The sequence below is a fragment of the Perna viridis genome, chromosome 2 (genome assembly GCF_037379345.1).
Source record: "Perna viridis isolate PV_CMFRI_1.1 ecotype Kerala chromosome 2, ASM3737934v1, whole genome shotgun sequence".
NCBI lineage: Eukaryota > Metazoa > Mollusca > Bivalvia > Mytilida > Mytilidae > Perna > Perna viridis.
Genome location: NC_142446.1, coordinates 59,382,099 through 59,404,620, shown reverse-complemented (window position 1 = coordinate 59,404,620; position 22,522 = coordinate 59,382,099). Strand labels below are relative to the sequence as shown.

The window sequence follows — 22,522 nt, the reverse complement described above, 5'->3', positions numbered from 1 at the left end:
AATATAATAGTATAAACCTTTTTTCTTTCATACTAATAGAAGTAACATAAAAGCAAAGGATATTACCAATAGAAGTAAACAATGAATACAAGCAATTTGGTAGAATTTTTTTTTAATCTTGATCAGAAAATGAAATTTAATATAATACGCATATGCTCAATCGTTCGTTTTTTATGCAGCTGGCGTTATATAGTTGAGAATATTGTAAAAGTACTATTATTCGTGGAGTACTAATTTTCGTGGTCTTCGTTGATAGACCAAAACCACGAAATTTTGCTCCCTACAAAAAGAAGATTCATAGTGATGTGTAACCTGAAAACCCCAAAACCAAGAAATCAAGAGTCCACGAACTTGTGTTTCTTTCGTAATCCATGAAAATTGGTATCTACGAATTAAAGTGCTTTCACGGTATGTAATTATATATCTCTGTGAGTTAACGTGTTATACAAGTCTGAAAAAAAAAATGTTGATAAGTTATGCATGTAGCTTTTTTCCTGAAATGCGATGCAATTCTGTTCTTGGCTTCAACTTTTCACTACAGCTTTCTATTTTAATATCAGATTTCTAAAGTTACAAAACTATCTTAATTACTTTTCTCAGTCTTCAAAAAGTAAGCCTTTCATGTACAATTTTAGGGCAATATGATGCCAAATAAAACTCTTCGAATAATGCGATGTTTATTTAACAATATCCCTTTCGATGTCGTTATATATATTTTAATTGTCTTCTCCTTAACGACTTCTGTTCATTGTTGATAAGAATCCTCACATAGTCTAAGCTGAAAAAAAAATATATTATGACATTTATTGTAGTCTTATAATGAATCAAATCAATAAATTACGCCGAAAGAATCAAGGTGATGATCGAAAAATTAGATACGAAAACAAAAAACATTAATTTTCCGTAATTTTTTTTTAATGAAATTGAAAATTTTATTGCACTGAATCATATTCAAATGTGGACTTTTTGAGGCTGTCTGTCTGAACCAGGTTAGATGTGTTTTTGCAACAAGCACCACTGCCATTACCTTTTAAAGCACATATTTTTAGAAATAGTTTATCAGTAATAAATTGCTCGTGCTGAAGTAAATTAAAGTCGTTACCTTAACAGAATTTCACCAATTGTCTTCTTCCTATATAATACAGTATCATACTAAAACTATTTCTTTCTTATATTCTGTTTTATTAGGATATTTGATTTTTTAGAAGTGATGCCCTGAACTCTTCAATCCTTTTTTCTTATACGTATTACAGGTGAACACAAATGACATTTTGTGTTGGTAAGAATACTGTTTCGTTACGATTACATAGTGATATTAGTAGTAGCAAATACGTCAGTGCACTTGATATTTTAAGCAAAAAATATCATCATTACAGTAGGTTTTTTAAGCAGAAGAGATAATGTCAAAATAACTTTGCTGATGAAAATTCAGGAAATATTCGAATAAATAAAGGCAAACAAAATGAAATAAATGAAATTCCTTAGATGTATTTTTCGACACACTTACAGATTTAAGTACTATTTAAAAAATAAGATTTGTATTTCCAACATACTAGTATTTTTTTTTCTTTATTTTTTACACATTGGTTGTCAGGAAAAGGTCCAAATTTAGAAGTATTTCTTTTAAAAAATGACATATCTTTGTTCGAAGCATTTTGAATGTTTCATACAATATACACAACAAAGTAATAAGATTTTTGTGGACTTCAAACTTCATGAACAATTTTAATATATAGGTAATTTTTCATGGAGTTATCACAGAGTTGCTATATAATAGAATAAAAAAGAATCAGTTTCTTAAATCTATGAAGTATAAAGCAGTTGACCTAACAATAACAGAGTAATAATATGGATTTTAATGTGAAACTAGCATTTAGAAAATGAATTGACAACACATTTTACAATAACCATTCTAATCAATTGTGATAACAGACATCTCTAATTTATGCCACTTGTATATGACGAATACCAGAATTAAAGCTTAACATATACTATAGTGAATTGTTTACCAGATATTTGTAACAAAAATCCGTACGAGACAAGGTGTTACAGAGAATTTATCCTCTTGTTGAAATGACAGCAGGGAACATAGATTACTTTATATTCACGTCTTACGAAAAAAATCAGTGAAAAGATTCACTTAATATATATGGTTTAATGGTCGTCACCATGAATTGTCTATCATAATGATCATTATGGTGTATGCCTAAGTGCTATGAGAACCAATTTTTTTTACCGTGTTTCCTTCCCACTTTTGTCTACCCCATAGGTGACATTATATAAGCAAATCAGTGGTTGCTTCTAAAAATAAGAAGACACTTACCCTATGGGTGCAAACAGTTCATGTTCTCAATTTTTAGTTTAGTTTAGTTTAGCTTATTTACTACTCTTTTTATGTGCTTGTTATTTTTCATGTTCTTTGTTATGTATGTCTAATTTTGTTGTCTAAACGTTATCACTAGATTATGTTCTATTCTATTACCTTTCTAATCATTGTTCCCTTTGCCTCCCCTTCCGATACATGTGATTTTTGTCCTCGGATTAGAACAGGTCAAATGTCTATATGAAATTGATGTCATTGTACAAGAGTCCAAAATGATAAAAAAAAATAAACCTTTTAAAATATTGCTCAAAATAAACTACTTGTAATTCTAACAGAAATTTGATAATTACCGTAATTTTAGGTTTTTTTTTCTTGTTGTTCGACATCTGAACTTAATAGGCAATAATCGATTTCTAGCAGAATATTTTATACATAGTTATCTACATTATTTGTTTATATACTCTTGAATTTTTACTTTGTATTGAAGTATTGGTGTGATAAATTACTTTAAAATTATCCTATATTAAGTAGAGATTTTGCAACTAAGAATGTTTTTATTCGTTAAATGTGGTACGTGAATCTTATAGTGAGCAGAATATAGTAACTTCTTTCAACTCAGTGTATCAAATTGGAAAATTGATATTGTGATTGTGAATTATATTTGATGCCTGTTAATTACAATAACTTGTAATAAACACTTTTTTTGTTGCTGTCACTAACCATATATATTATGTTACGATTACCCGAGAAATACTAGTCATTGGTTAGACGATGAAGATATAAACGTACTTCATAATCAACTTCCTGTAATTGTGTGCGAAAGCTTTAACTTTCTTTTGATGGTATTAAAAACTTAATAGTTTTTAAAAACCGTTTAATATTTTTTATGTGCCCAGTTAAATAAATTCTGAATGAAATCCTTTTTTTTTTTTTTGCTTTTTTTCAACTCTTAGGTATGAAAGTAGAATGTATGTAAAGTTCTGACATTCATTTTACTTATTTTAATATGCGTGTTTTAGTTTTGATGATTCTATGGAAAAGTTTTATACGGAAAAAGTATATTCATTGGCTATTTTTCTTATCATGGTAATTGTACACTTTTGTTTTAGATATACGCATTTTGCGGATGAACTTTTCTTAGACTATATGGTCCAAAGTAACTGTAACTAACAAATATTCTACAAATTTTAAAAATAGAATATTTGAGCAATCGAATACTCTAAGATCAACGTTTCACAACGAAATTCTGGATTTCCTACTGCTACATGAACTGAATTTGAAGTTCCTTCTTGTGTATTAATAGCGTTTGCTGCATTTGAGTAGCAAAATATGGGGCTTTGGGTGAAATTTCGCCGAGTGTAATCAGTTATTTTTAAAAGAGTTGTCCTATCATATTATTATGCTAAATCATTATTTTCTGTAACAATTCAAATGCCATGTTTAAGTTCGAAAGCCCATTACCTAAAAAATATTTTTAAAAAAATTACTCGAAACTTTCCGAAATAACGCGATACTTTCACCTAATAAAGCAAAACTTACGCGTAATAATGCGGAACTTTCGCAAAATAAATAACGCAAAACTTTCTCAAAATAACATGATACTCTTGCGTAATAATGCGAAACTTTCGCGAAATAACGCGGTTTTTTTTCGTGAAATAACGAAAAACTTTCGCGAAATAAGTAATGCAAAACTTTCGCAAAAAAAATAATTAAAAAAAACGCGATACTTTCAAGTGATAAGGCGAAACATACGCGTAATAATGCTTAACAGTCGTGAAAAAACGCAATACTTTCGTGAAATAATGCAAACTTACGCGTTAAAATGCGAAACTTATGCGTAATAACGCGATACTTTCGCAAAATAACGCAAAACTTTCTGTTTTTGACACGCGTATGCTTCTTTTAAAAACGAAAAGTGTATGTCGTTTGTTCATTAAAATGAAGAAGGAAAAAGAAAGACTTGTGCAGCTTAATTTAAAACTTGGACTGCTACACGTTGAAATTTTGAGTTTTCTCGTACACATTTATCTTAAGTAAGTCAAAACTGAAAAGAACATTGGAAACATTCCAATTGACAAGACGAAAAAAAAAATCTAATGTCTATGACGTTGCTTTAATTATTTTGAATGAACTGCAGAACCCGGGCCGCAGCATCGCTACAAATAGATACATAAGTGAAAACTGTCTTGGCTAACAATTGCCCCAGACACAGCGTATTATCTTCCTAAAATCCTAGACCCAGATGGAGTACTAATGCAGAAGAAAACATCTACACAGACGACAGTATGTCAGCAATGGTCCCGATTACGTCTGGCATATTGACTCTTATAATAAATTAAAGATATACGACATAGCCATAAACAGTTGCATACATTTTTTTCAAGAAATAATATAATTTAGTGGGAAGCAAAATCAACCATCAATTATCCAAACCACAAGTTAAAGATGACTATTATGTTAAAGCTGTGCAATGCTGCAATGGGTCTCATCAAAGAGTAAGGGCTGACATGGTTACAGAAAACATATATATAGAGCAAATGCAGAAACTCCTTAGACGCAATCATGATGACATTCATTTTGGTGGAAAAAAAATTTATATGGGAAAAGATACCATAATCAAAGAATAGAATGGCTTTGGGTGATTTTAAGAAACGAAGTCGGTCAGTTCTGGTAAATTTATTTGCAGGTGTGGCTAGCTGCCTAGGAGAAACTGTCTAATGTGGAACTTTCATGGACAAAAATCCATTGCAGTTTTGTTTTATGGACATTATTCAGATAAGATACATGTAGACTTAACTATGTTTTCACAGTTAATAACTTGCAAATAGTTTAACATACTACTTGTAAATATTAAATATAAAGATATCGGTTTTATTATATCTATTTGTGAAAATCTTTAAATGACACACCGATTCAATTTTGTTTTGCTCAGTTATCTGTCTGTTAAGATAAAACAATTAACGTAACCAGACTTGACTGTAGTATACGAACTTTTTTAAAAAAGTTTTTACTAAAAGCTCGGTATTAAATAGAGAGACTTGGACAATTTGGTGGAAATTTGAACACACATACTACACAGCCAAATGTGCCACATATGATAATCTAGGATGCTCGATTTATATAATAATCATATGGTAATCATATGACAATCATATGATATTGACCATATGATAGTCATATGATTAATATATGATTCTCATATGGTAATTTTGGCTTAAAAACATATGACTATCATATGTTTGTGAAAAACATATGACTATCATATGTTTGTGAAAAACGTGATTATCATATGGTGCTCGATTTATATGATAATCATATGCAAACCATATGATTACCATGTGTGGCACATTTGCCTGTGTATCAGGGGCGGAAAAGAAATGCGTTGTGGTAACAGACGAATTATGCATTACACACTCCAGCTGAAGGAGGAAAATGGATATGTATTTTCCGAAGAATCCGAGGACGCAAGAAAGCTATACACATATCCGAGAAACAATCTTAATGTTGCTTTAATCAATAATTTTTTATTGCAGTCATTCTTGTGTTACAATCACAAATATATCTTTTCCATATATTTTTTTACAGTTTGATACACAGAACAAGCTGGATAACTCTATAGACCTATAATATTAGTATATGATATTCTGTACCCAAATAAAATATATGTGGTCTAAAGAAAAAAACACAGATGTAAACATTTAATTTGTTCCTTATATGAAGATGTATGCCTATAACTAATGAAACTATATATCTAATGAAGGAAGAAGGCAACAACAAAACGACTACACCTCTGTCACACTGTCAAGCGAGAACAAATGACCATGAAAGATATTATAACTTGGTCGTGAAGGAGGATATTACGGATAGTGATCAACTTCGCTACTTTTTCAATAATATAATTAAATCTACAAACAAATCTGCCTGTCAAAATATTAACTAATGCCATGGAGTTATTACATGTAGTTAGTATTTCTAAACTACATGCGCAAAATTCCCCTTACATATTTGAACACGTTAGTACACACTTTATAACAATAATGAACAATACAATAGATTGTGAAACTTAAATTAGATTAAAAATGGGAACATGGTTACCGTGATATAATGTGTCTACTAACATCTGAATATTTATAGTGAGAGTTATTATGAATTTTTTGAAATTTTTTTTTATTAAAATCAATGAAGAATTGTATCATTATCATTTTGACAGACATCCTCTATTTTGACACGACCGCATTGCGACAAAACAATTGCGGTAGAATTTAAGGATATCATGTTATCGTCGTCGTTGTCGTCGTCCGTAGACGTCTTATGTTCGGACAATAACTTTGGTAAGGTAACAATCCCTATTTCTTTATGAAATTATATTGAAAGGTACCATACTGCTAAATGCAGCCTGTGATTAATTTTGCATGAGGGTAGTATAATCCTATGATTTTTACGTGCAATGTTTAATTTTTAGTTTCAGTACGTTTTCAACTTGATTCATAAATATTGATTTAAACGCTCTTATGTTCCGTTGTTTATAAATGTATAAGTATTTGATATAGAAAAGTTTTACTATTGATTAGTATATTGTCCCAAGTACATGTAATTTATTAAAAGAGTGTATAATGAATTAGCTTAATAACCCTTAGGTTTGATGTAAATTATCTAACAGTGACAAACGTAAATTGGTTCTAATTGCTAATCTCAAACATAATTTATTCTTCAGACAAAAATAAGTGTTTGACATAATACTAGCTTAAATTAAGGTAAAAAAATGTCCAAAGATTCTTTAGGTTTACAGTTATTACTACTGGTCAAGCTATTACTTAATTTATATGTTTGTGATTCAAATCTGATATTGTTTGTGATTTTTTTTTTGTTTAGTTATGTTACAGTCTGCTGAATTATTCGGAAGCTATTAAAATATGCTATTTTTTAGTATGCTTCAGGTGACTATTTCCCAAAAATATAGACAAATCGAACGGTTATAGTTGTGACATGATTTCCTAAGGAAAGAGGAGTATGTAAGGAGCATTTCGTGATCATGATGTGTACTACAAGATTGCATATCACAAAAATGATCACTGGTATTGATTTTAGGGGTTTTGACTTGAACTTATCAGAAGTGAGGCGCCTAAAAGTGACAAATCATTTGTTTGAAATCCAAAACTCCAATTTTTGTTAATTTTTGTTAAGTTTTGTTGTGTTTTGTTTGTGCAAAATTTTGACAAAAAATATCTCATTTCCCTTTTCTATTGGACTATCCTTTACAAAATCACTATATCAACCTCTGCATTAAGTTGATGCAAGAAGAAACTGTCATTCATTTCCGAGTACATCCATATAACTTTTGAAATACCTACCATAATATGAAAAGACACTGGTAAGAACTGATACTTTCTTATGGCTGTCCTTGGATCTTTTTTGAGCGCACCACTCATATTGGTTTATATCGAAACTTTTGGAGTATATGTAATTATGCGTATGGCACGTCGTATTTATATTTATTTTAATTTGTAGATGTCTTATATAATTTGGTAGATATATTCTATTTTTAATGAGAACAAAGTTTCAATAATCATTACATCACTCTAATGCACAACTAGTAACCGTATACTACATGTTTAAAAATTTGAAGTGTTCTTTCGCACTGCAGGGAATAGCACTTTTTAAACGATATCCATAACCCAACACTGGCATTTAAAATCACAACAAACTCAGCTCTGAACTCGAGAAGTTTTCATATTGCTATGGTAGATCCAATAACGTGTGAGCCAAAGGACGACGTGCAAGGCCTTCAACTTTAATAAATGAAATTTCAGTGCATTTTCATTCAATAGATTGGTACCGGTACAGAATCTCAAAAAGCATGTCAGAAGATCGGAGTCCATCTCTCTGATAAACCGTTTCAAATGATTGGATATAGCCGTTTGATAATGACTAATTCGGGAAATTTAAGAAGACTTATCACGCGTCTAGCTGTTGATATCATGTCTTTATACAACGACTGTAACTTGTCCAGTGGTAAATGTATCTCATTCACGATAGGGCTCAAGCAGCCAATAACAAACATTACAGCATGTAGTAATTCTTTGTGAGCCATTTCCATTAAATCTTAAATGTCTTCCATGTTTGCCTGCTTGCGTTTAAGCTCGTGATAAGTAAAAATATCATCAAGCTCTGTTTTGGTTACTGAGTCGACATCTTTTAATGTGGATTTGAGAGTTTCTGTGTCAGTTTAAAGAATATACTGCATAAATGCATCTAATAAAGTATCCTGAAATGTTCCAAACATACAACACTGCATGAAAACATAAGATGGTTGAATTGGAAAATGACTCCGATGTAATTTCAAAAGATGCTCTGTTGTTGTTTCGTGATTAATTGTGGCGTTGGTGGCAACGTTTGTGTTGTTACCATTGTTATGCGTACAAACGATTTGAGTTTTCCTCTAGATCTCTAAATAAATCTGGCACATCATCAAATACCATATTCTGGTCGTTTTAAATTCCTACCATTTGTATAGCCTCGGATAGTATGTCATCAGAAGATTCAATATCTGGTTTCTTGAAGGTACTGAGTGTTTAACTGGACTAAGATTGGAAAGTGAATAAAAATCAGTATCGACTACCTGTTGTCTTACAGTTCCTTCTCCGGCTTCAATTAAAGTTAGATAATATCTAACCATTGGCATTTAAAATCGAAACAAACTCAGCTCTTAACTGCATATTGTTATGCTAGTTCCCACAACAATGCACAGGTGTGAACTACTGGACGATGTGCAAAGCCTTCAACTTTAATAAATGAAATTTCAATTCATTTTTCAATCAATCGATTGGTACCGTGCAGAATCTCAAGACGCGTGTCAGAAGATCGAAGTTCATCTCTCTGATAAACCGTTTCAGATGATGGGATGTAGCCGTTGGATTCTGATTCATGTTTTGGGAAGTGAATCCAAATCAGTATCGGCTACCTGTTATTCTACTGTCTCTTCTCTGGCTTCAATTGAGGCTAGATAAAATCTAGTCATTGGCATTTAAAATCGAAACAAACTCAGCTTTTAACTGCATATTGCTATGCTAGTTTCCAAAACGATGCACAGGTGTGAGCTACAAGACAATGCGGAAGGCCTTCAACTTCTTTTCACAGAAATACGCTTTTTGGGTATTTTCTAATTCTTAGCCAAATCATTTTGGTGTCTCTATATATCAGACATCAGGTTACCATCCATTCTCCTGTCTGGATAATCCCACACATCAGAATGAAATTCATTTAGTTTACCTTTGGATGACTCTCTAATTGGAAAATACAGCCTTTGCCCTTCCTTTAACAAATATTTAGTGGTGTCTTTGCCTTTGATTACTTTTCTTGTACCGCCGGCTTTCCTGCTTCTCATCTGACAGGTATTCAAAATTTCGTCTCTCCTTTTCGACATTTCTGTTTCCTACTCGTCTGTTTAATTCCCTCATTTCGGTTTTCTAACTATTCTCATAGTTTACCTCTAAATGATGGGTTCATTAATTCTATTTCTCAAGTAGAACTTGTAGAAAAGGTGGATCGTTTTCCTTTTTTTAAACAGAAATACACTCATTGGGTATTTTCTCATTCTTAGTTTTCTCAATGTACAGGGATATATTGTACAATTTTCTTGTCTGCCATTAATGATATAACGTCTTGTTCAATCTAAAATTAGAACGAGACCAATGATTTTAATTATTCCTTCATAGGGGAGATCATTCAAATAATAAAATAATATCCTTAAAACAGTTTTATGGACATCAATAATCGATGAAGGAAAGCATGTACCGATCGAATATTCATCTACATAATCTTCGATTCCTGAATTCAATAATAAAACAAACAAAAAACTAACAAATAAACAAACAAACCCAAACAAACAAACAAATAGACACGAGAAAAAAAATTGATTTTTTTTTCACAAACAATATATATATAAACTAGGAGCCAAATTCACGTCAATAATAACAATAATTACTATATGAAAGTGTCACAATCTGTATGAATAATAAACGTTAAAAAATATAGTTTTGTAAAAGATGTCGGCTTCACTACAAATACATTACACACATTAAATAACAGGTGAGTATATAACTGAATATGCAACATGAATTGAAAAGGTGACATCAAATTGTTAATAATCAATGATGCGCTGCAAGGTATAATAATAGAAAGAAATATAATATATGAAATGGTCACCTTGAACATCTGACAAAATAAGAAAATAATATTCATTATTATTTCTAAGACATGAAACTAATCACCTTTATTTATGATGAGTTACTCCCGGTTGATTATTGATACCAAGTTTTTGTTTTACGACTAGTTGCAAGCTACAATCTTTATAATTGTAAATATTCGGCGATCAACCTCAGTCATGAAAATCTATTATTACTTAATATCCGTAACAATGTTACAAAAAGTATAATACTAATTAACTGTTTCCCTTTTTAAATTATCTCTTGTTCTCTTATACTCCTGTTTGATATCTGAATATTTTGACTTAATGCCTTTAGTATTTCCTTAATTAACTTTTTGGGAATTCCCATTCTATTTGTTTACCGATTTTCCCGCCAAAAAGCCACTTGACAAAAGTGTAAACAAATGTCATCCGTTTCTTTTATCAATTCTTGCATTCTAAGTGTTTTAGACACTTCCTGAGGGGATAATTATTGTTAATTGGGTTTAATGTATTCTGTTATAAGGTAAATCTGTTTCTGAATGTATCATATGGTTTAACAGGGCTGTGAAGCTCGTATGAAGCCAAGTGCACATCGCCATGATTGTGTTTACCTTTGACCAGCTGATGAGATTTTTGATTGGCTCAATAATATATTTATTTCTGATTGACACCTCCCATGAGGATATTTTGAGTCACGGTCACCTGGTCTAATTACCTTTGATTGGCATTAGTCGAAAATTGGTTATGGTCAATTAACTCTGACCATGGGTCAACAATTAGAGAGAATATCCGTTGCTGACAAACTTCCTGTCAATTTTGAATTTTGATATACAAAACCTAGTTTACTTTTTTTTATAAATAGGAAAAAACGAATAATTAGACCTGCTGGCCTAGTAAACGATATTTTCTACTTAACTCTGCTAGTCTTAAATGTACATTGGTATCTTTTGCTCCTAGCTTTCTTGAAAGTTAAATGATTTAGGGATTATCATTGTTCTCGACATTGACATTGTATTTATATTTTACTAGAACAGTTAAAATACTTGAGAACTTTTTTATATTTAATAGGCTGTCCAGAGCAGTTCTAAACACTCTACGGGACTACGCTTTATTCGTCAAACATAGAACATTTCTAAAACCATTTATCGAAATCTTCCCACTTTAGAAAAACTTACACAAGAAAGTTTTGATAAGTCATGCACAGTGCTAGAAGTATTTTTTATGTTTTAGTGAATAAGAATTATCTTCGATTAACAGTGATACCATGGTTATTATCATGTGCAGCATACAAAGCACCTCAAACGTCTACTACAGAGTTTAGCTTTTAACCAACATTTTACACTTTGTTACACGGTTATATGACGGAAACAGACAATGTCAGTACACCAGGTATTCCGGGCACTTTCATTTTGTTTTTTGTTAATTGTTAATTTTTTTATTTTTTTTATTTTTGTTGTTGTTGTGGTTGTTGTTGTTTTTTGTTTTGTTATGTTTTTTTTTAGTGTTTTTGTTTAATTTTGTTCTTGTTTTTGTTTCTAATACTGGTTTCATTATTGATTAACCTAGTATTACTAGGATTTTATATTTCAACAAAAAATCTTTTTCAGGACATTTCAAATTTATGTCAGGGAAATATGGAAAAAGGTGTGATAAGCTTTTTTCAAAGCTATTTGATGTTTATCAACTGACACAATTTAAAGTTCAACTGCTGCATTATGGAAGACAGTCTAACATCAGTATCAGTATCAGAGAACCTATAACTCGACAATATTATAAAATTGCCTCAACGACGAACGTGTAAGTATATGTTTCTAACGTAAAACAAATATGGTGGTAAGAAAGTCTCATCTCGAATCGTAAAATGTTTAAAAGAGTATCAATACACATAAACACGATAGTACATAACCGTTCTCAGATGATACCAAACTATAAAGACAAACTCAGCAAATTTATAATTTATTACGTACAAAACCTTAGAAATACTGCCTTATATTTCAAATCCGACTTGTCGTTTATTACCATTGTGACCTTGGCATATCAATACACTCTTTTGAATAGACAGGAATCACCAGATAATTGTAAGAACTTTTACTGACATAGTAATGCTTCTATTGAATTGTTTGCTGACTCGTGAATTGCATTGTAGATTTTTCATGGTTTATTTTGAAAGAAATATTAACTTCTTTTCCAAAAATTATTTCTAGAAGACTGAAAATAAACATTTATCTTATTTTATCAGGTTTTTTCAAAACTGTATAGAAGGCAATTAAAGATTTAGGGACTTGACACTGTTGGTATTTCGTACACATGTAAAATCTGGTAGGATCATATCAACGAAAGAAATATACACAACAGAGAATAAAATCTTAAATTACCAGCTCAGTGTTAGAACCAGCGGAAATATTACCCAATTTATTGTCATCTTATACGTTGACTCAATCTGGCAGCTATTCAATATTCTTTGTTATCTATGATGTATGTCTGGTAAAAATTAATGAAATCTGAAGCTAGATATGCATTTGTATTTTCAAAAGATATGTATAGGTGGCAATTTGTTTTCAATATTACTTGGTTCCTTGACAGTTTCTAAGGAAATTTTCTGAATTACAAAGACTCTTCAAATATTCAAACAAATAATGACACTAATCTCCGTTTTAATCTGACACATTTTGAATCAATTCTCGGTGCAAATTATTTGATTCTGTTAATACAGATTCCCATTGATTTATTGTTATGAATGCAATTCATCTATTTTGCAATGGCAGTATAATAATGTTTTATCGATGATGTTTTAAGTTATGTCCTATCATGGTCCAAACTTATTAAATGTCTGTTATTTTCATTCGATTAGTACGTAAACGATGTAAATCAATAGATAATGAGTAATAAATATCAATATTGATTGGAGATTGCATTAAACAAAGACGTGTTTCCCCTTTTTAGCTCAACTGTCCGTAGAACTATTGCGTCCGTCGTCGTCGTCGTTAAAAATTTCTTCAAACACCTTCTCCTCTGAAACTACGGAATTGATTTGCCTGAAACTTCATATGACTGTTCCTTAGAGTATCGTGAACAAAACGACTATTTGGATTTTATATCGGTGAAAAACATAGGGTTCAGACAGCAGATTTTGCATATAACTCCAAAACCGGTAGGTTTAATCAAATTCTTTCAGTTGTTGAAATGATACTTATCATAAGGCTTACAAACGTCTCAAGGGATCAAAGTTGTCAGACGACTCCATGTAAGAGTTATTGCCTTTGAAAGGTGAAACATGATGGGTTTTTTTCAGCCAATATCGTGAAAACTGTGAAATAATCCCTATGATAAGATCTACAAAAATTTCTTGGGATCAAAGTTTTCGGACGACTCCTTGTTAGAGTCATTGCCCTTGAAAGGCAAAAATTATGTTTTAGCAGTTTTCAGCCAATATCTTGAAACTATATATGATAGAATGAAACTTTAAATTGATAGAATGAAACTTTCAATAGATAGAATGAAACTTTCAATTGATGAAATGATCTTTATGATAAGGACAACCAAAGTATTCTTTGAGTCAAAATTGTCGAACAACTCCTTGAAAGGAAAAAAATTAACCAGGTGAGCGATTCAAGCTCCTGAGAGCCTCTTGTTTGTTAACAGATAAAATGAATTTAAAGTATAAAAATAACAAGCAAAGTGCAAACAAAACAATAAAAAACACAAATACACAAACATCAATACAATGGAATCAGTGTAAAGTGAGGATGTCAAAAGGAAGTAGGCCGACAAAACATTGAATAATTCTAGTTTGATAACCCTCTGATATTTATTGAGGCTTCCTTTTGAAGAGAAAAATCAATGTACATTTATCGCGAATACAAAACATTCAAATAATTTCTGAGACAGTAGTGATATTAAATAAACGCATTTGCTTTTTGTGACCTGTTTCATTTGTCCAAAATTGATTAAAAAATCAAATCATCAGAAATGTTCTTGTATGAAATTTTGCTCAATGTTCATATGAGTGCGTCCAAAATTGCGTCACGTTAAATTGTAAAATAACTTCTGACCACCTTTCGAAAGATACATATGCCATACATTTAGGGCTAACTGAAGTCCGCTATGTTGTGTGATGGTTTCTTCGTTGTTCATAGAAGACACATGAATGTCCTTTTGCATACATTTTCCCCGATGGAGTTGTTGTTCCTTTGATATATTCACCATATCTATTCTCGTTATGCAAGTTAGAAAAAAATATTTGTAACATATTTCGGACAAATTATTCCGAACAGTTAGCAAACAACAAAATCTTAAATGGCCTTAAATTGTTCTGACTAGCATTGTCATTAAATTGTACTAGAAATATAAAAATTATTTTGGCCCTGCAAAAGTTCTAAAATCGTCAACAGGACAATTTTATGATCGTCATCCTGATAACTTATGACAATTCTAGTTGAAACTAAGAAAAGGGGATAAAAAATAACATTTTTCTGCACGATAGTTTGAATAGTAATTGTGAATTTCTTTTGAATTTTATCACAAGATTCCCGACCAGAAAGTCATACTCGGATTTATTTTGGGAAATCAATTAGTTTTAGGAATTATTTGATATGATGAATCTAACCATGTAAAACGTTTAGAACGTTTTTTGTTCATCCAAATGATTTGAGCGTACTATGGATATAGGCGGCAACACAATAGAATCCATTGGCAGTGGTATACAAGATGATTAGGTACTCATTTAGGGGATTTTTGTTTATAATGGCAATCAAATAGATATGTCCCTGATACAAATATTCGAAGTATGTCATTACCAGTCGTTATAGTTTATCGCAATTAATCGAAGAAAAAAAGAATTTTACTGCGCCCTTGTCTTCATTAATTGTCTTATTCTTACTGATAACTCTAAATATACTCCTTTCACTGTGGTTTGTCCATCATTACTGGTACAAATTTGTTATCACAATGTTTATTTTTTTATTTTAGGGTCTATCAATGCTTTAAAATCGATTATGTCTGCTTTATGATCGAAAAAAGTTTCAACATATCTTAACCAGTTCTGGTTCTGAGATGACTTCTGTATTTTTGAAAATATGATCCGTTTGGTTTACTAATTACATGCGTAAGAATATTCTTCCAAAGACCACATTGAGCCGACTGCGCGACCGGCATTTTGGGAAATGAGAAAGAAACTTTCCCCTAAAATTAGAAAATGCAAGTATTTCACGTGACAGCGGTCTAATTTTTGATAACAAGGAAAAGGCCAACAATTGTTTCGTGACACAGACCGAACTAGATTAGTCTAATTGTGAAGGACTAAGAGCAAATTCCCTTGATTTGGTTTCTAGAAAAGTATTCACAAAATAATACTGTAATAAGGCTTGTCACAATAAATGTCACAAATCGATTACATGGTTGGCCGAGTATGGAAAGCCCGGGAAATAGGTGTTATAGCATGAAATCAAGGAAAACTCGTAGTCTATTAACGGAAACAGCTACCGAAGTTGATAAATGTTATTATTATAATGATTTTTTTAACCAAAAACACAAAATAAAAAAGCCTGAGTCGGGGATTCAAAAACCTGTACCGCACATCGTTAAAATGTTAATATGACTATTAGATCAACTGGGTTATTGACGCCAGACTTGATTCGTGTCTTAATAAGCTATGTAAGGTATCATGTTTATACGTTTGGTATTTTAAACAAAAAGTTACATTAGTTCATTATCAACCATCTCACATTGCCAGAAGATGTGTTCTTCTTTAATCACAAAACGGGATAAACTTTGCGCTGTTGTAGTTGTTAATGTACTACAATAGAAATGCACGAATTAAAAGCAAAAAAGTCGAAAATGTATTTTAAACGGTTTTTGTACTTTCCAACCATCTGATTTTTCGCAAATTTGCATTTTTATTTTCTACACATACCAGCGTAAAAAAGTGTCCGGATCCTTTCAAGACTAGTTGAACATGATCATTTACTGCAAAAAATGTATGGAACACTGTGCTTATTAATATGTACATATATAATGTCATATCACACACTCAATCAGAATGACTTCGCAATTAAAGAAGATATTAAACAGTGTAAAGTAGACCGGTCTGTTGTTGTGTTTGGCATACGGAGTTATTATTTCAAGCTGGAAACATATGGGTTTTTTTTTGCCTACTTGTTAAGTTAGGTAAAAAAAAACTATCTAAACGACGGAAAAAAGTGTAAAGTATGGCAGGTGGGAAGTTAAGGCAGTCGACTCTCAGGGTATTATACTGAGGCTTCTACTTGTTTTTGCTTGATGACAATGATATGTGGATAAAACGGGTACATCAATCACTTTCTGATGATATGCGTCTTTATACCATCCTATAAACTCCGATTAAACATCAAACAATGATGTCAATAGATTTCTGTAAAAAATTGTAAAAAAAGCCAGTAGTCTCACCTCACTAAAAGCCTTTACATTGTCCACTATAATGAATCATTACGATATTTAAGAGGTAACAAGTTATTTTCATACCAATTAATGGCTAAAGGTACGACCACATAATTTATGTTGTTGAAAGAGTATATAAGATATATATATATATCAGTTTTATGAGAGCTATTTTTGAAACTATTTAAGTCCATTACTACATATTAGGGAGTTTGGAACCTAACTTAGCCGTAGATCAACATGGTTCACACTCAATCTCAAACTATTTCCGAAATTCATAATCATACAATATTTAACTAGCGATACATTTGACCGTCAAGGGATAATTAACCAAACAGTAAACAGAACATAATAATACATCTGCTAATTCACAAACAAATCCTCCAGTTCATTTCATCACAGTAAATTGAAAATGAAAAGTTGTTGGAATTCTTTGAAACCTAATCTAATTTTGTATTTTAATTTAGATAAATTTGTAGTCTATTCTGTAAAAATGCAAAGCAAGCGTTCATCGGTGAGCTCGCCATCGTAAAGCAAAAATAAAATGAAATAAAATAAAATAAAATTTAAAAAAATAAATGAATAAATATTTGGCCCCGTGCTGGTCCGATAGTCCAAAGAATAGGCCTGCAACAGCGCTAAGCTTGTCGTTAAAAGCGATTAATAGTGCTCAGAAACCTAGCGGGGGCTAGGCGCTCTGCCCACAGAGCAACTGGGTTGTGTGCCCCAGGTGGTGGAATGCGGTACCCCTAGCGTGTTACACGCTGGGGTTGTCAGGCTATAATACGGAAAACCTGACAGCAAACCAAAGTGGTGCACCGTATTGGGGAAGATGCCACGTTCCTCGCACGTAAAAGAATCTTGCTGTGGTATTCTCCCGGAGTAGGAACCTTTGCGCTCCGCCACAGAAGACTTAATTGCCCGACCCTGCCCTTCTCTCCCTTTTTCTAGTGGCAATCAAAATTTGTCGACCCTATTGTCCTGTGTCCCATCTTTTTTTCATTTCATCGTCGTTTCATGTTCATGTTATCATCCATTTCATGTTCATCGCCTGAATATAGCTGAAATATTGCTGCTCGGGCGTTAAACCCCAACAATCAATCAATCAATCAATCAATCAATCAATCAATCAATATTTGCTTTTGCGAATTATTGCATCATCTTTGCATATAACGCGATACTTCTGCGAAGTTCGGTTTTTAACACGACATGTTCCAGCAATAACGCATAAATTATACAAGCGTTCTGAATTCGTGCACAAAAATATCAACTGAATTGGATTGGACATTATTTGGAAGTCGTAAAAGTCATGACCCCAGACAATGCTATCGATGAAAACAAAGTATTCCATTTTCTCAATGTCCGTAGATTTACTAACAACTAACTTAAGCTGACCTTTGATAAGCTAACTTCCTATTAAAATTAAAAATAAGTCAATCTTGTACACAAACGGGCTTCAATAGAGTTTGGACATGAATAGCCTCACTTAATTTGTAACAAAATGTGTCTGTCTGATTTAAATATATTTTTACAAATTTGTTTATTATTTATTATTATTTCCTGTGATGTTGAAAGCAGTTACATTAGTAGCAACACTTATTTATGTATGTATTGCTTTCTTTTAGATCGTTGTCGTGGACAGAACTATCAACAGAATTCGATTCTGAATACGAATCATTTCAACTTATTATTGAGTCATGTGTTTCTGACAAAAAATCATTTATAGCACTTTATAATGCCAATCTGGTTCAAACTTCAGATGGTAAGTTTAGATCTGTCATATACATTACAAACAGATTTTTTTCTTCTGTATACTTACCGCATTTAAATATAATTCGTTTCTGGTCAAAATCATTTGACAAATAACGTTTTTAATTTTCAAATTGCCATTTCTTACATCCAAGTTTATATTTCCCATTTCTAAGTTGTTTTCACATGACTTCACTTCTCACTTGAACCGATTTGTTTATAGTTTTGTAGTTTTCTTTTTCTCTTTTGTCTACCCTGGACATAACGTTTTATCAGGAACCCAGTGGACGTTTCTTGAAAAGCAAAAATGACGCATACCCTCCAGATGCGTCTGGTCAATCCTATCAGTATTAGTTGGGTCCACGTTGCTCATTTGTATTTGTTTCTTTGTAGGTGTTATTTTGGTTATTTCATTTTTCGTGTTGTATGTGTCTATATACCCCATTTAGTCTTTATTCTGAAAATAAACTCTTTTAATTTTCGTTCGAATCTTGGTTCTCTTGATTACTATCTCAGTTACAACTGGAAACTTGAAGCAAAGGGATATCAATTGGGAAATAAAATTTAAGAATTCGATATATCGTCAATAAATCTACATTAGCACATAAATTCGATATCAAATAGACTTGAGTTAGGTCAAATCAAATGTTAAAATGTAAAAATGTAAAAAGTCTTATAGATAAAAAGTCAGGCTTGGTATAGATTGAAACTTTCATCATTTCAGACCCTTTTAATTTCCTTATTCGATAATTGGAGGTAAAAAACAAGTTCAGATCGTAGATCCGATACAGGTTCTCATGTCAAATGTGACTTCCGATTAAGTAGATCACGGATACAAGACAAGTTGTGGCGAAACAAAAAGAATAGGGAGCATATTGTTATATACTCTCCTCCCCAGTATGCGGAGATAATTTTATAAATACAAAAAAATCGAACAACTTAAAAAAAATCGAGAGATAGTTGGTATTTACATCACACAATGTACATAGTGACATTAGAATAATGTGTCCAAAAATGCTGCAGTTCACTGTCGATCCATAGACTTGTTTCGTTGCTTCAAGACGATAACTTCAGAGGCCGCTTACCCTACCGGTGCACCTGGTCCATGCTCCCAGTTTTTGGTGGAGTCCGAGTTACTCATTTGCTTTTGTTACTATATATGTATGATTTTTGTTACTTTATGTTCTTTGTTGTGTATGTCTGTTTTAAATGTCTGGTCTTTGTCCCTGGATTGCATTCTTCTGATTACTGCTATAACCTTGGTTCCCTTGATTACTCTTGAAAACAATTTGCTTGAATCTTTCAACAATTTGAACTTACTAGAATTCCCCCAATTCCCCTGAAAACAAACAGCTTTTCACTTATGTATGATAGTCTACCGATGCCCTATTCTTAATCAAGGGTAACTTCTAGTAGAATTTGATATAGGTACACACCAAAAATTTTGTGTATTGACGGAAAATATTCATCCTATTTCCCATTGCAAATAACTATGAATTTAACATTAAAAGAGTATTAACCGATGCAAGTTCACGGTCACGCGGTCATTTCGATAACATTAATTCAAAAATACATCCTGAATACATAGATCATATACTGCAGGCATGTGATCAAAACCAAAACTTTCTGCACTATTGAAGATAATATTAAAAGAAACTTTTATGGACATAATATTGTCTGTGCTGCTTGTGAACTGAGAAATTTATGGTGTTGTTTGTTGCCTTTTTTTATGGTTTCTGAATTCATTGTACAACCATGGACTCTCTTGATACATATTATTTTATCTGCAATATACATTTAGGTGATGAACATACAAGATCATGCTCAGTGGACCAGTTTGAATGTGGAAACAGTTCATGTATTAGGTCATCTGATATCTGCAACTTTAAAGCTGACTGCGAAAACAACTTTGACGAAAGTCCAGATATTTGTGGTAGGTCTTGTCGGTAAAAAATGAAATAAGCAGAATAAATCACGGAAACATGGAATTCTAGTTCGAATAGCTTACAAAAGTGGTATACAAAACCGAGTACCTCTAGCATACTGCAATGTGTAATATAATAAGGTCTTTTTTTACAAAAGTTCATGGCATAATTCATTCAATTTTTGTTTTATTTTATTTTAACACGTTATTGGAAAATATTTCTATCAACTTGTAAAATTTTGTTATACAGTGCTGATCGATGGAAATTAATGGCCGTCAAAAGATATTTATTTGCAAATTCAATTTTATGATTTGTACCTAATGTGTAAAACAAAACCACTTACCTCGGTTTTATACATTTAAAAGATGTATATTAAGTTCTTATACATGTAAAATTTAGACATCGCCATTGGTACAGCTGATTCACGCTGCAGAAAAACCCACCAAACAAATGCCATTTAAATCTACAAAGACCATATGTTTATGTAACTATAGTCCTTTAAGAATACAAAACTGTATTCTGAAGAAAACCTTGCATTCATTTCCTATTGAAATCAACCAAATCAAGAAAGATTACTCTAGCAAAAAATTTCATGGATAATCTATAATTTTTTATCCCAAAAGCGCTACAACTGTATGAAAACTAGGACTGGTTATGTGGTCAGCATCTGACTCTGAATAAAGAATAATAGTAAATTCTGTAGGTTTTTCACCTTTTGAAATACATGAATCATCTGTTGTCTGATTTTTATAAAGATGGCTACTTAAAATGTATTAGCGAAACAGAGTTTTTCTCGACGAGCAGTAGACTACCATGTTTCTACAATCTTTTAAGCTATACATTGACCTTCTGGATAAAAACGATTGTTAAAATATAATTATGAACTGAATTCCGAGAACGGATGTGATATTATTGTTGGAAAGGTGACCTAAACAACTTGTTAACATAGTATATACATTTACATTTACATTGTGCCATCAAAGTAATGGTTTCCGATTTGAGAATTTAAAACAAACAAAAAAAACCAAAAATATCCCCTAGAGAATTATTCATTTTTGCAGTTTAGTCCAAACGCTAGACTTTTCTTTATTAAAAATATATTGTTAATGAAATATATTTCAGACGTCCGGAATTCTGTCGAACGACGTGTGTTTTGAATAGTACCTATCTCATATCATATGGTATTCTCTTTAATTCAAGGCAATAAAGTTGATACTTGATTAAACATATATCGCTATATATGAAAAATAAATAAAACTATGTTTTACAGAATTATTCATTAATGATCATATCAAATTCACCCCGATATTAATTATTTAAATCAATAGTGCAGCATTAGAAGACATAGTTAAAAATAAATAAAAAAACATTTTTAGCTTAGATCGAATCACCAAGGTACAAAAAATAAGTACTATAGTATGTAGTGTTCAATTCAATTCAGAACCACTGAAAACATAGTCAAGAGTATGTACCGCGCAAGTAGCATTTACCACCAATATTGTTATATCTAAGTTAATATTAATTTTCATTTAGGTAAAATTCCAAGTATATATTATTGCAATTTTGATACGCCAGACTGGTGTGGTTGGCATAATATTGAAAATGATGAGGTAACTGAAGATCATATCAACTGGAGGAGACAAAAAGGGGCGACTTCTACGGAAAATACTGGTCCCAATCAAGACCACACTACTGGGAATGGTAATTGTTATATTTTCTATCCACATGCAAGCTTATACTGTATGCAAGTATACGTAACTATATATCAAAATATAAAAAAAACATACAAACTTCACTACAAAGAACTTCAATACTAATTTGTCCAATACTTTGTGCAAAATAGATTACTCACTGGTTGATGTATTTAAATGTATCACGAATAGATCATATTCTACCACTCGATAACTCTAAGTAATTCAATCT

The 22,522-nt window shown here is 31.7% G+C and overlaps 1 protein-coding gene across 1 annotated transcript in view; it reads left to right on the top strand.

Annotated features, from left to right (window-relative positions):
- LOC148626279 (leukocyte tyrosine kinase receptor-like) overlaps window positions 1-22,522 on the top strand; it is a 112,875-nt gene that overhangs the window by 13,317 nt on the left and 77,036 nt on the right. The window contains exons 2-5 of the mRNA XM_088570160.1: window positions 12,119-12,308; window positions 18,551-18,687; window positions 20,476-20,607; window positions 22,133-22,300. Of these exons, the coding sequence (XP_088426286.1) occupies window positions 12,119-12,308; window positions 18,551-18,687; window positions 20,476-20,607; window positions 22,133-22,300 (627 nt within the window). The remainder of the gene's footprint in view (window positions 1-12,118; window positions 12,309-18,550; window positions 18,688-20,475; window positions 20,608-22,132; window positions 22,301-22,522) is intronic.